General features: G+C 43.2%; 1 protein-coding gene across 1 annotated transcript in view; it reads left to right on the top strand.

The window, feature by feature from the left end:
* The window catches only part of LRBA (LPS responsive beige-like anchor protein), a 1,038,582-nt gene that overhangs the window by 218,805 nt on the left and 805,132 nt on the right, over positions 1-14,645 (top strand). Inside the window, exon 29 of the mRNA XM_073604899.1 lies at positions 50-449. Within this exon, the coding sequence (XP_073461000.1) occupies positions 50-449 (400 nt within the window). The remainder of the gene's footprint in view (positions 1-49; positions 450-14,645) is intronic.

The following is a 14,645-nucleotide window of genomic DNA, read 5'->3' as shown; positions in this document are numbered from 1 at the left end:
TTATTTCTGGTTTTTAAAATGCTTGATCTGGCTTGCAACTTAATTTCAGATTCTCTGCCCGGTGCCATACCAGCAGCTTCAGAGGATTTGGAGAGCTCTATATCTGTAAGAAGAAGAGACTCTGGTATTGGAGAAGAACAAATTTTGGTGTCTGGTTGTAATTCAGAGATGGAAGCTGGAACTGATCCCGTGAGTTCAGGGCCAGATGCAATTAGTGAAGTACTGCATACCCTGTCTTCGGAAGTCAGAAAACCTAATGATACTGTAGGTGATGGGAATGGAGAACAGTCCACTACCAAGAATGTGAATGTAAAAGACATTCTCCGGAGCCTGGTGAGCTCTTCAACTGAAGAATCCCTTGTCGACCCAACTTTATTACCTCCCACGTTCCTAGGAGCACTTGGTGACCCTGCTGCTGAGCATTCAGTACAGTTTCGATCATTTGACAGGTATGGTTGCTATCATATGGTTTGGACTAGAAAAATATTACCTGTGTTATGTTATAAACGTCTTTATCATGGGTAGAGCATATGTCTTTAAAAAATCGAATTAGTAAGTATGTCTAATAATATCCATAATCAATTATGAAACAAAAACTTTCTCATTCGTTCATTGACGCACAACCTTCTCTATTCAGAACCATAGGGTTATATCACCCCTTACAGAAGTAGGACACTAGGCAGAAAAAATACTTGGCTACGCCCATGGGCAGTCCTATGTGATACACACCCCCTTCTCTGGTATAGGCCTTCAGTTTTTTTTCTGCCTAGTCAGGAGTAAGGATCTAGTTCCCTGCTGGGATCTCTTGTCCTGGCAATTTTTATTTTTTAAGTTGTTTTTTTTTTTTTTTTTTTTTCCTGGATTTTTCCGGTCCTTTTCCCTAGTGCCTGATGACATCCTATGGCCGGCGGCCATGACATGGTGTATTTTGGCTCAGGCAAAGACGGCCATTACTGTGTAGCCCAGGACAACGTTTTTTTGGCAGGCTGAAGCTCCTCCTTTCAACCTGGCGCTGACTCCTGTGTTTTCTTCCCCTTGGTCGCCACTTGTGTGCAGGTCTACATCTGAGGCAGCAAGTGCTAAGCTGGTGGGGTGGTGAGTCTTGGGGATCCCTCCTCTCTCTGCTGCAGGCTGTGGGGTGTTCTGATGGTCTGGTACCACTACCGGTCTGGGGGGTGTCCCATTGTAGTGGTCACTCTTGGTGTGGGGCTCTCTTCCTTTTTTTTTTTTCTGTCCTATGGAGTCTCAGGAACATGTTTCCCCACTTGACCCCCTGTCAGAGACTGCAGGTCCCTCTGGGTCCCAGTCATCCGTTGACTCACTGACGGCGGCCCTGGAGTCCGTTGTGTCCTGGGTGGAGGTGGCTCTTGGGCGGCGGATTAGCAAGAAGCGTCTCCCACCTTCCCCTGCTTCATCTGTCTCATTAGATCCTGAATCTGATTCGGCTGCCATGGACGGGCCCATGCGCTGGTGGACGCACTGGTTGCTTCTGTGCGGGAAATGTTAAAAATGGAGGATGCAGCTGCGGTGGAGGTGCCGGTCCCCTTTGGCACTCAAAAGCCGCAGGAAAAGTGTTCCCTTATCCCTCCTTTTTTTGACAAGTTTGTCTATAAAGAACGGGGTTGTCCAAAACGCTCCTTTGTGGAGTGTTTCACTGTGCGTTATCCCTTTTGAGGAGAGTCTGCCCAAAAAATGGACAACTCCACCTGTGGTGGATCCCCTGGTTTCTCAGTTGAACAAAACCACTATGATGCCAGTTGAGGACTTTCCGGCCTTTAAAGACCCGGCTGACAGGAAGGCAGAGTCTCTGAGCCGCACTATGTTCCCTATTGCGGGTTTTGGCGCTTCGGCCGGTTTTGGCTATTTCTCTGGTGTCGCAAATACTGACAGAATGGGAGAAGCTGTTGTGCCGTGACCTGGAAGGTTGACCAGTTTCCTTCTGCCTTCATGGAATTAGCAGACCAACTGGTCCAGGGGCTGCAGTTTGTCTGCGATGCCTCTTTGAAAGCAGCTCCCTTGCTTTTTAAGCTATCGGTTTCAGCGGTATTGCTTCGGGTATTGTGGCTGAAGTGTTGGACTGCGGGACAGGCCTCTAAAAAGGCCCTAGATGATCTGCCTTTTTAAGACTATCATTTGTTTGGGGCCACTCTGGATGATATCATTAAGAGTGTCACATGGGGAAAGAGTACTTTTCTTCCACAGTCAAAGGGGAAGGAGCCAAGTCGCAAGCGTGGCCCTTCCTTCTCGGCACACAAAGTTTTTTTTCGTCCCTGAGGGTCCACTGACAAAGGCTCAGTCTTTCAAGCCCACCTCGGAAGGTCCCAAGCGGCCCTGGTCGGCAAACCGAGTGGGTTTCTCCAGACCCCCAGATAAGGCTCCTTTGGCATGAAGAGGCGCCCTCACCCACAGTCCAGATGGGGGGACGTCTTCGCTGGTTTCCGGGCCCGTGGACTCTTATAAACGACAAGTGGGTCCACAAAGTGATTCTGTCTGTTTACAAGATCGAGTTCCATACTTGTCCCCAAGCAGATTTTTTCCGTCCAATCTGCATCAGTCTCAGGACCACTTGTTAGCCCTCTGGGGTGCGGTGCAAGCCCTGTTGCTCCAAGGGGTGATGAACTTGGTTCGGAACAGGGCTTTTATTCAAACCTATTTACGATCCCCAAAAAAGAGGGTACGGTACGTCAGATTCTGGACCTCAAGGCCCTGAACCGCTGTGTGTGGGTGCGGAAGTTCAGAATGAAGTCCATTCGCTCCGTGGAGGCATCTCTTCATCGCCATCAAGGATCGACATCAAGGATGCCTACCTGCACATTCCGATTTTTGCACAGCACCAGCGGTTCCTCCACTTTGCTGTGGGAGAGGAGCATTATCAGTTTGCGGCATTACCCTTTGTTCTCGCCTCCGCTCTTCACCAAAGTGTTGGCCCCGGTTATGGCGCTGCTACGCCAGCGGGGAATTGCTGTTCTGGGCAACCTGGACGACCACCTGCTGCGAGCAGAGTCCCCAGCGGCCCTGAGAGGCGACGCGGAGATCACTGTTCAAACTCTCTGGCAGATTTTGGGTGGCTGATAAATTGCCAAAAGTCTGCGTTGGTTCCAGTTCGGAAATTGGTTTATCTTGGTCCGACTCTGGATTCTGCTCGGGCCAGAGTGGTCCTTCCGCAGGAAAAGCTCCACAAATTACAGGCGGCAGCCCACTTGCTGTTGTCCAGCAGGTGGGTCTCCCTGCGGACTTGCATGCGTGTACTGGGCCTGATGGTGTCTACGTTTGCGGCGGTCTAGTTCCATACAAGACCCCTGCAAAGGGAGATCTTGTTAAAATGGGACAAATGTTCGGAGCCTCTAGACAGTCAGATTCGGCCGAGTCAAGGAACCAAAGGCTCCCTGATCTGGTGGCTTTGTTCCCCGGCTCTTTGGCAGGGAAAATGCTTTCTCCCGCTGTACTGGATGGTGGTCACCCGATGCCAGTCTGCCCGGGTGGGGAGGAGTCCTGGACCTGAGCTCGGCTCAGGGTCACTGGATGCTGGAGGAATCCAGGCTACCTATCAACATCTTGGAATGCCGGGTAGTCAGACTCTGTCTGGATCATTGGACGGATCGATTTCGGGGGCTCCCGATACGGGCCCAATCAGATAATGCCATGGCGGTGGCCTATGTCAACCACCAGGGAGGAACAAGGAGTGTGTTAGCCGGCCTGGAAGTTGCCGGCATTCTACGGTAGGTAGAGCGTTTAGTCCCGGCCATCTCCGTCGTTCACATTCTGGGGGTGGACAACTGGCAGGCAGATTACCTCAGTCGTCAAGTATTGGACCAAATAGAGTGGTCCCTCCATCAGGAGGTATTTCAACAGATCTATCTACGCTGGAGATTTCCAGAGGTAGATATGATTGCACCCGGAATCAACAGGAAAGTGCAGAGTTTTGTGGCCAGGTCTCGGGACCCTCTGGCAGATGCCTCAGATGCTCTGGTTGCTCCGTGGGGCCAGTATTGTCTGATCTACGCCTTTCCTCCTCTCAATCTTCTGCTGCGGCTGTTGCACAGGATCGAGGCCGAAGGAATTCCGGTCATTCTAGTGGCCCCGGACTGGTACGCCGACCTGGTGTCTGGTCACTCTCTCAGGGAGGATCAGCTATCCAAAGGGCCGATTTTTTTCCACCCTGCTTTACCGTCGCTAGCTTTAACGGCCTGGCTATTGAAAGCCAGGTTTTGAGGGATAGGGGCTTATCTGCGTCGGTAATTCCAACACTGCTCAATGCTAGAAAGTCTACTTCCAGGAAGGTATATTATCGGATGTGGAAAGTGTACATTTCATTGTGTGAGTCGGTGGTATTTCACCCACGTTCCTTTTCGGTGACTCGGATTTCGACTTTTCTTCAGAGGGGCGTTGAAAAGAATTTGGCCTTAAATACTGTCAAGGGCCAGGTGTTGGCCTTGGCGGTTTTCTTTCAATACTCCCTGGCTTCGCATTCCCCTGGTGCATACCTTTATTCAGGGAGTGCGACATGTGGTTCCACCGGTGCGATCTCGCTTGCCACCGTGGCACTTAAATCTTGCACTTTCGGTTCTACAGAAGCCTCCGTTTGTAAATATTTGAGAAATTCCCCTGCTCACGCTTTCACAGAAGGTGGCCTTCTTGGAGTTGGTGGCACTCTCCTGTCGCACGCCCTACTTGGTGATTCATAGGGACAAGGTGGTGCTTTGTCCTTGTCCTTCTTTCCTTCCAAAGGTTGTCTCTGATTTCCATTTAAATGAAGACATCGTGTTGCCTTTTCTTTGTCCCAGGCCGCAAGATCCGAGGGAATTTGCCTTGCACACTTTAAATGTGGTACGGGCTGTCAGGGTGTATTTGGCGGCCACTGAGTCTTTTCAAAGGTCAGACTTCCTGTCTGTTCGTGGTCACAGACGGACCAAAGAAGTGGCTATCTGCTTCCTCTGCGACCATTTCTAGATGGATCAGGCAGACGGTGACTCAGGCCTATTCCATCAAGGGTCGGGTTCCTCCCTTCCCAGTGAAGGCGCACTCGACTCGGGCGCTGAGTGCCTCCTGGGCCTTCCGTTATCAGGCATCAGTAACGCAAGTTTGCAAGGAGGCCACCTGGTCGTCGGTGCACACTTTCACAAAAATTTACAAGGTGGATGTGCTGGCATCTGCGGATGCTTCTTTTGGCCGCAAGGTTCTGCAGGCTGCGGTATAGAGGGTTTTTCCCTCATGAAGCGGTTTTCTTGCTTTTCAGGTTGGGCTCCAGTTCTCGCTGAGCTCCAGGTTGTCTGGTTGGCCTGGTTTTTTGTTGGCTGCCCCACCCCTCACGTTTGGCTCTGCTTTGGAACATCCCTATGGTTCTGAATAAAGAAGGCTGTGTTTGTCAATGAACAAATGAGAAAATAGGATTTTTGACTTGCCGTAAAATCCATTTCTCTGAGTTAATTGACACACAGCACCCGCCCCTCTGTGGAGTTTTTAATACTTCAGATACGGCTTGTTAAATAACTGAAGGCCTATAGCAGAGAGGAGTGTATATCACCTAAGACTGCTCATGGACGTAGCCAAGTCTTTTTTCTGCCTAGTGTCCTACTCCTGTAGGGGGCGGTACAACCCTCTGGTTCTGAATAAAGAAGGCTGTGTCTGTCAATGAACTCAGAGAAACTGAGGTTGTCAAGTATAGTTAAAAGAAACCTGGGCTGAGAGAAACAGGCTGCTATTGCTGATGTGAAAATGCTTTTCACACAGCTTTCTTGACAATCCTTTTACTTCAGCACTGTCTGAGAGCCTGACTTGGGGCAAGTATGCAGACCAGGAGTTCTAACTTCACTCTGACTTTACTTGCTACATACTTGTAGAAAAGCCACAGACGGCCACACAGCCAACAGCTCAGCAAGGCAGACACATACTCAAGTCCACAGCTGCACTCAAAACTTGCCCCTCCTGTACATGGACAATCTGGGTGCTGGCCAGCGTAGTCCCTTTCCACTCCCTATCAGAATTAGGAGAAAATATATCAGCTGCACTCCAGTCTTAACTCCTCTTGCCGTAATTATTAGTTCTCAATAAAATGCGTGCATACAGCAATTTCTCCACCTGGGAACCAACCTTCTTTGACACATTTCCCCATCACTGATTTGCTAATAAAGCTATATGCATTCTGAATATCCTGCTCACAAGGGTTGTGGTTGCTGACTTAAAGCAAATCTCTAGGCCAGGGGTCACCAAACTATGGCCCTCCTCCAGTTCAGGAACAATTCCCATCATGCCTAGTCATGTCTATGAATGTCAGAGTTTTACATTGCCTCATGGGACGTCTAGTTCCACAGCAGCTTGAGGGCGTAGTTTGAAGATCCCTGCTCTAGGCTTTAGTGATCTTTAAATAATTCCTTTTGGACCATTTTAACATCCCCTGCCTGCCTCTCTTCCTCTGCCAATCAGGGAGAGTTTCGTATTCATTCATGGAATACAAAGTTTGCTGTGAATGGCTGAGCAATGTTCGGCCCAACTCTATTTTGTTTAAAGAGCAGGGTGTTCCCATCCTGTTGCCAGAACACAGTGCTGTATATTGTATGTAGCTGAGGCTATATACATTTCATACAGCACATACAACTGCTGCATCTGTTAGTGAAGTAAAATAGTTTGTTTGGACCAGCTTTGTTCAAATTAACTGCTTAAATTTCACTAAAAGATGGAGATCAGATTTAAAGTTGAACTGCAATCAACTCTTTATTTTGTTTTAAATAGATTGGGGAAGATTTAAAATAACTGTCCTTTTTTTTTTTTAATATTTCCTTGTGTCCCAACTTGACAGATTTCCTCTCACTTTCTGTCCTGGTGATCACAGGTCAAGGGCATCTCCCTAACAGGGACCCCAGACAGCAGTACAAGGTGCACAGAGGTTCTGTTCTCAACAAAAGTAAAAAATGTTATTGATCTGAGCTCGTGTTTTAAACCGATGTGTTTGGTAGCATAGAAATAGTTTAATATAGACACAGGTCGGAAGTTTTGGAGACATTCTGACCATGAACCATTTTTGTCTGTTAATCAGTAAGCTGCTCAACCTTAGTCATGGAACAGCACTCATAATGGAGATTTAATATGCTTTTCCTAGAGATGTAGTGCCAGTGTTGTGATTATACAACATACACTGGATAGATTATATCAGGGCATTCATTTGGACAAAGATTGCCATATACTCTGCTAATGGACACCAGAGGACAAACGTGTGAAAACAATCTATATGAACGACTATCTTTTAGAAAATTGTATGCGTCTAATGCCGCGTACACACAATCAGAAATTCGGCCAACAAAAGACCGATGAGAGCTTTTGGTCGGAAAATGCGACCGTGTGTATGCTCCATTGGACTTTTGCTGGCCGAATTCCAGCCAGCAAAAGATTGGGAGCATGTTCTCAATTTTTCGGTCGGAAAAAGTTCCTATCCGAAAATGCGATCGTCTGTAGCAATTCCTTCGCGCAAACTTCCTACGCATGTTCGGAAGAATTGAACTTCATTTTGTCGGCTCGTCGTAGTGTTGTACGTCACCGCGTTCTTGGCGGTCGAAAGTTCAGAGCACTTTTGTGTGACCGTGTGTATGCAAGGCAAACTTGAGCGGAATCCTGTCTGAAGAGCCATCATATCTTTTTCTGACCAAAATCCCGATCGTGTGTACGGGGCATAGGAATGACATTTACCAATTTAGATTGCCGATCTTCCCAATCATTACGATTTAGTTTTAGGCCCATGATGCTTATGCTTGAGATTTGTCTTATTATTCACTAAATCAAAGAATACTGATAAAATACACACACACACAGGTATACTTTTATAAAGCTGTGAATGTGACATCACCAAATATGAACTGCAGATTAATCTATTACTGTCATTTAGAACACCAGGAATATTCATCTCCTGTGAATGATTGTTGAAAATGACATCCCTACTTTATAAATATACCCCATTGTGTAGGTAACGTATAGTAGAATTGCATCCCTTTTAGTCTTTACTCCTTTCCAGGGCTCTGTGAAGCCCTTTTTCACGCAGACTGAATCTGGTCCAATCAGCAGGGGATCCATGAACAGATCCCTTGCGGAATTGGAGCAGAGCGGATCCCTTGCGGAATTGGAGCAGAGCGGATCCCTTGCGGAATTGGAGCAGAGCGGATCCCTTGCGGAATTGGAGCAGAGCGGATCCCTTGCGGAATTGGAGCAGAGCGGATCCCTTGCGGAATTGGAGCAGAGCGGATCTCTTGCTGAGTTGGAGCAGAGCGGATCTAAATTTTTCTCACCTCTGTCCAGTTTTTGCTGCAGGAGCTTTGCAGACCCATATTTGATCTATGGAAAGTTTGACATAAACCAACTTTATGTCGGTTTACATCGGACTACCCCTGATCTGTCATGCTTAGGTCAGGAAAATCAGAAAAGGATGCAGACATTCCATTTTTTTTTCTTTGCACCTGGATGGACTCTAAGGTAATTGGATGTAAACAGACACATATCTGTTTACATCCTTCTGCCCCATAGACTTACACAGAGCTTCTGATCAGGTCCGTCTGAAAAACTGATAGGCAGACCTAATCAGCACACCCATGTAAATGGACCACCCTTGTGTAAATATTGCAAACCATAGGACTGCTATTGGACCTGGAAGAGTCTGGCTAACTATTAATCCTGGAAGCTGGAGCATTTGGCAAATTATTTGGTAAAAGAAGACTTTATGTGCATTATAGCTTCCTCTAGCATATTGTTCTCAATGAAATTAATATTCATCAGTCGTATATCATTGAAGGGAAAAAAAGTGAAACTCGCATATTGACTAACTCATTTCATAAAGAGGTACAATCCTAAAGATTATACAGATACACAGGGTGCCACTCAACAGTCACGGCCAAGGGACTTAACAGGTGGAAAACTATATTTCAAAAACATAGTCCCTCTTTTTAATCTAACCCTGTTTTTAATACATCATTAAAAACATCAACTGTACAATTCATAAAATATACAATAAAGTATTGACTTCACCAATAATTATTTTTTGTTTGTACCAATGCAGATTCAACAGTGATGCATATATCAATTTCCATGATTTTGAAGTGTTTCTTGGTCTAATTGCACTTCCTCAGGATCGGGTCATTGATATGTACAAGTTTCCTTAGAGTTATCAGCAATACAAACGTATGAAACCTATACTCACTACTATTAACACATCAGATTAAATATGTAGTATATGATATACAGGTATAAAGTATACATGGAATATAGATGTAATACGCAATCTAGATACTTGCAGGTAAATTGTCAGCAAAAATAGATTACCGCACTCTGGTGTTGGAATGGGCTAACCAGCCCATGGAGGGATCCTAAATATCCAGGCAAAGATACATATAAAACATTTTTTATAGTACCAAAGTATTCTTAAACACTTTTATAAATGAAATCTTATGCCTACACTTTAGGGTAAAAAAATGTAGTCCCTGAATCCCAAAACATTCCTATATGACCAGTGAGTCAAATAACCCTTAATATGTACTGGAGAACCAATACCAGCCATACACCGTGTGTGAAACACATAAAGGAAAATTTTCCCAATGTAAACTCCTTAAACATAAATGTAATGGATCTATGTGGCAACCAATATAAAAAAATTCACCGCATTACCAACCTCACAAAAATAGCAAAAAAAAACCCTCTAGCCTTCTCTCCCTGATTCGCAAGGTGGAAGTCACTCCGCACTATTGCAAAGCACCTCACTGCAACAAAATGATCACTCACTGGCTGTCATATCTGCCCTTTGTATCTGGGCAAAAGGCACTCCCCTGAGTTCAAAGGAATGTACAAATTTTCTGAGCTACAACCATCACTTGTGCCCTGAAGTTGGGTGGAAAACACTTCTGCTGAAATGCAAAACTGTTCTAGGCCAGACCTTGAGGCAGGAAACCCCTCCCCAGGTTCAAGCCCAGGAACCCATTAAAAAGGAGGCACAGCTGCTATGAAAATAGGTCCGTGGTTGGCTTACACACAGCCACACACCCCAAAATTCCAACCCTCAAAAAAGGGACCACACATCCACCAAAAAGTGGCACAGACCAAAGGGTAAAGCGGAGAATGCGCGCTGTAGTGTATGGACATGGGCTGTTAAAGGACACACTGGAGGGAAGAAAGACTGGGAAACTCTCATAGCTGTAAGGCTCACCTAAAAAATCCTGCTGATATCATGTATACAGTATAAATAAACTTCACCACAAAATATTGTGCAACTTCATTACAATTAAACACATTGTTAAACTTTATGCATTTTCCTTGGGCTTTGATATACACACCATAATTGAATCTGTATTGGTACAACAAAAATGTAACGTTTTCAATTTTTTTTTAATGTATATTTTATTAATTGTACAACCCTATTTTAATGATGTATTAAGGAATGGATTTTAAAGGGTATATGTGGTATATTATGATTCTGAGATCATGTTTTTCACATGAGGTACATTTTAAAGTACATTACTTGTGCCTGTTTAGGGGCACTCTGCATTTATAATCGTCAGCGGTACGTGGTGTTATATGGCACAGAGCTTTGTAGTGACATTACTTTAAAGACTGAGGTTGGAAAGCTGGGTGTCTGTATTTGTTTTCATGGGGTTCTCTTCTATATAGTTATAGTATACTCATGACTTTGTGTGCATGTGATGTTTGGTTTCATGTTTAGCATTTGAAGCAGTGACAGTGCTGGTCCCAACTGCTTCACAGTCTGTGTACAAAGACCCATCGTCTTTAAGTACTTCTTGTGTATCATTTCACCAGTGGGTTGTCCCTGGGAATTTCAAAGTATCCCTCTGATACTGCATTTATCTCTGGAATGCTTTGTCAGAAATCAAGTCTCCTCATATCTTGAGGATTATCATCTATCTAGCTATAGCTGGAAAGTATACACTAGCAGCTAACTGAAGGCTGTCCCATTGAAATATTGCCAGAAGAGGGGCTGCTGTAGCCAAGGTGTGCATGTTGGTTCCCATGCTAGTGATGTTCTAGCTATCATATACACATCCATCCTAGCGATTAGTGGGTGCCAGAAATTATAGAGATAAAGTTTGTCTGCACTGCTTTCTTGTCTCTAGCTCTGCAGAAAATGAGAATGCCTAAAAGACCATGTTTATGTATTGCTACTGTTACCAATTGTACTGCTACTGTAGTCAAAGTTCATACCCCTTCTTTTTTTTTTTTTTTAACTGGACCTTTATTAAAAACACATCTTCATTTATATTTTATATCTCAACTATTCAATTAATTCTCCATTATTCAATGGCTCAGTGATTGTATTGGGGCTCAGTGATACTTCGATATTGTCTCTATATACCGTATTCAGTTGGACGAGACCATGAAAACAAGCATTAAAATATAATTTCACATTAAACCATGGGCATTGCATATCTCTTCATATATGTATTCATAGAGGTAGTTTTTCCATTTGTCATCAGCATAGCAAACACAACACATTTCCCCCCCACCACAACTACACACATCCATACACATACTCCACCACTCAGTGACCTATAAAGCAAAAAAAAAAAGAAGCAAATAAAGTTTGCCTAAATAAATAGTAAACTGTGTCTTGGTTAACTATTTTTGTGCTCTTTTCCGTTTTTCTTTGAGAAGACCACAACCTTTTATTATTATGATGATGTTTGTAAATCATATATTGCAAGGGAATGGTGTAACTAACTGCATACAAAATATAGACAGTAGAAGAAGGAATATATAATTTCTGCCACGCTAACCATCTAATGTACAATTGAGTTTGATTAATATTATGGTGTCAGTGATTTAAATTAACAAATGACCATTTTCTTCCCTCCTTATTGCTCAAAAGAAACTTGTACTGGGGGATTTTATGTAGAATGCCTTTATCCACTTGACCTCTGGAGGATTTACTCCCCTTATGACCAGGCCATTTTTTTGTGCTACGGCACTGTTACTTTAACTGACAATTGCCTGTTTTTTTCCGACACTGTACCAAAATAAAATGTGTTATCTTTTTCCCACGAATATAGCTTTATTTTGGTGGTACTTGATCAGCGCTGCGGTTTGTATTTTTTTACGCTATGAACAAAAAATACCAATTTTGAAAAACCAATATTTTTTACTTTCTGCTATAAAACCCCTTCAATAAAGAAAAAGTAAAAAAATATAATTTCTTCATAGATTTTGGCCAATATGTATTCTGCTACATGTTTTTGATAAACAAAAATCCTAAGAAGCATATATTGATTGGTTTGTACTAACATTTTATGGTTGAGAACGAGAACAAGAAGTGGTGTTGGGACTTTGTGTGAGGCAATAGCTAAGATTTACCTCCATCCCTATTACTTTGGAGAAAAAAGAGGATATTTGGGACTTTATATGAGGCACACTGCTACATAACATATATTAAACCAATCAATGTAAACATTATTTAATACAAAAGGCATACATAACATTGTATCATGGTAAAACATATAATAGCATAGTCAGTAATAGCTCGCGTATGGAACTTGTATGTAGAATAAATAAATGCTACATATTTTATTCAACAAAATAAGCATAGTAGTGGACCTTGGGTATGTAAGCCAAATTGTAATAGTAACATATGGATATATAAACAATGATAAATTGGTTAATAATATTATGATAGTATTAATATAAAATAGTAAAACGTGGAGAACTGACGTCGCATCATAGGGAAGCTCTACCCATTTTGTGGTTAGGATACCACTCATCAGGAGCAGATGCAGGGTTTTGGGAATGTCTAGAATAAAGTTAATACCAACAATAATGTAATAAGAGAAGGAATATAAAACATAAAAGGAAGAGGGGGAGCAAACAAGGATCCCAACCACTCTTGCCTAGTTCTAGTATATGGGTAAAATTGTAGATGGTTAATCTTATGTATGCCTGTTGTATTAAATAATGTTTACATTGATTGGTTTAATATGTTATGTAGCAGTGTGCCTCATACAAAGTTCAAAATATCCTGCTTTTTCTCCAAACATTTTATAGTTTCTACAAACTATGAGATCTATTTATAGAATTTTAAATGTTTTTTTATTTTATATTTATACTAGGCACTTTCCGCCCGTAGGACATCAAATGATATCCTAGGGTTGAAGGTTGTAATATCTGAATTAGAGGTCGACCGATATGGGTTTTTCTCTGGCCGATGCCAAAGCCGATATTTAGAAATCGCGGTGGCCGATGGCCGATATATGATGCCGATTTTTTTGGGCCGATATATTAGGCCGATTTCTTTTTTTTTTTTTCCCTTCATCGCATAAAATCTAACAGTTAGACCCCTTTCACACTGGGGCGTTTTTCAGGCGCTTTTGGGCTAAAAATAGCGCCTGTAAAACGGCTCCCCTGCAGTCTATGTGAAAGCTCGAGTGCTTTCACACTGAGGTGATGCGCTGGCAGGATGTTAAAAAAAAGTCCTGCAAACAGCATCTTTGGAGCAGTGTATACCGCTCCTCCACCACTCCTGCCCATTGAAATGAATGCGCACCGCTGCCGAAGCGCCTGCAAAGCGTTTCAGCAGCAGCGCTTCAGGGGCGCATTTAACCCCTTCGGCCGCTAGCTGGGTTATAAGCGCCCCGCTAGCAGCCGCTAAAACTAACAGCGTTTTACCGTCAACGCATGCCCGCTCCAGTGTGAAAGCAGCCTTAAGTAATAAGTGATACAGAAAATTTTTTATATTTAAACATTTATTAAACAAAACAAACCTCCAATCAGTTCACTTGTATGTATAATTTAGATTAAAAAAAAAATAACTATCTTAAATATTAAATACACAAAATCAGGTAATCAAAACTTTTGGACGAAAAAAAATGGGCTAACTTTACTGCTTTTTTTTTTTTTTTTTTTTTCATTAGTGTATTTTTTCAAAAAAAATTGCGTTTGAAAGACCGCTGCGCAAATACCGTGTGACATAAAATATTGCAACAACCGCAATTTTATTCCCTAGGGTCTCTGCTAGAAAAAATATATATAATGTTTGGGGGTTCCAAGTGATTTTCAAGCAGAAAATACAGGATTTTTACTTGTAAGCAACAAGTGTCAGAAAAGATTTAGTCTTTAAATGGTTAAACTGAGAACTTCTCCACGGAGTTCAGTCTATTGATAAAAGAACCTGAAAGAGATACAATGTATCTTCTTATCAGACTTGACAGGCTGCCCAGAGGAGGAGAGAAGAAAACTTCAGAAAACTTGCATTGACTTCTATTACAGAAGTCATTTGCAAGTCCCGCTGAAGGTATAATCGGCTTTTTTTTATCAGCACAATCGGCTAATGCCGATTAAGTAAAAAAAACCAACTATCGGCCGATATATCAGCCGGCCGATATATCGGTGGACCTCTAATCTGAATGATGCCTGCAGCTACAGACATCATTCGGATATCCTTTTTTTTTTTTTTTTTTTCCCCAACTGGTGATTTCCTCACATGTAAAAGCCATCCCAGCAACTATTCAGCCACTGAATGGCGTTTGCAGGCAGCAGGAGATGTTTCCCCCCACGCCGATCTCAGGTGCCTTTCTGGGCTCTCCTGTACGATTGGGAACCCGGATTGTCATAGTTGCATGCAATGAGGGGGAAAAAAGTATTTGATCCCCTGCTGATTTTGTACGTTTGTCCAC

This window comes from Aquarana catesbeiana, linkage group LG01, assembly GCF_042186555.1.
Source record: "Aquarana catesbeiana isolate 2022-GZ linkage group LG01, ASM4218655v1, whole genome shotgun sequence".
Classification (NCBI taxonomy): Eukaryota; Metazoa; Chordata; class Amphibia; order Anura; family Ranidae; genus Aquarana; species Aquarana catesbeiana.
Note: the sequence above shows the minus strand (reverse complement) of the source record. Positions and strands in the feature narration are given on the sequence as shown.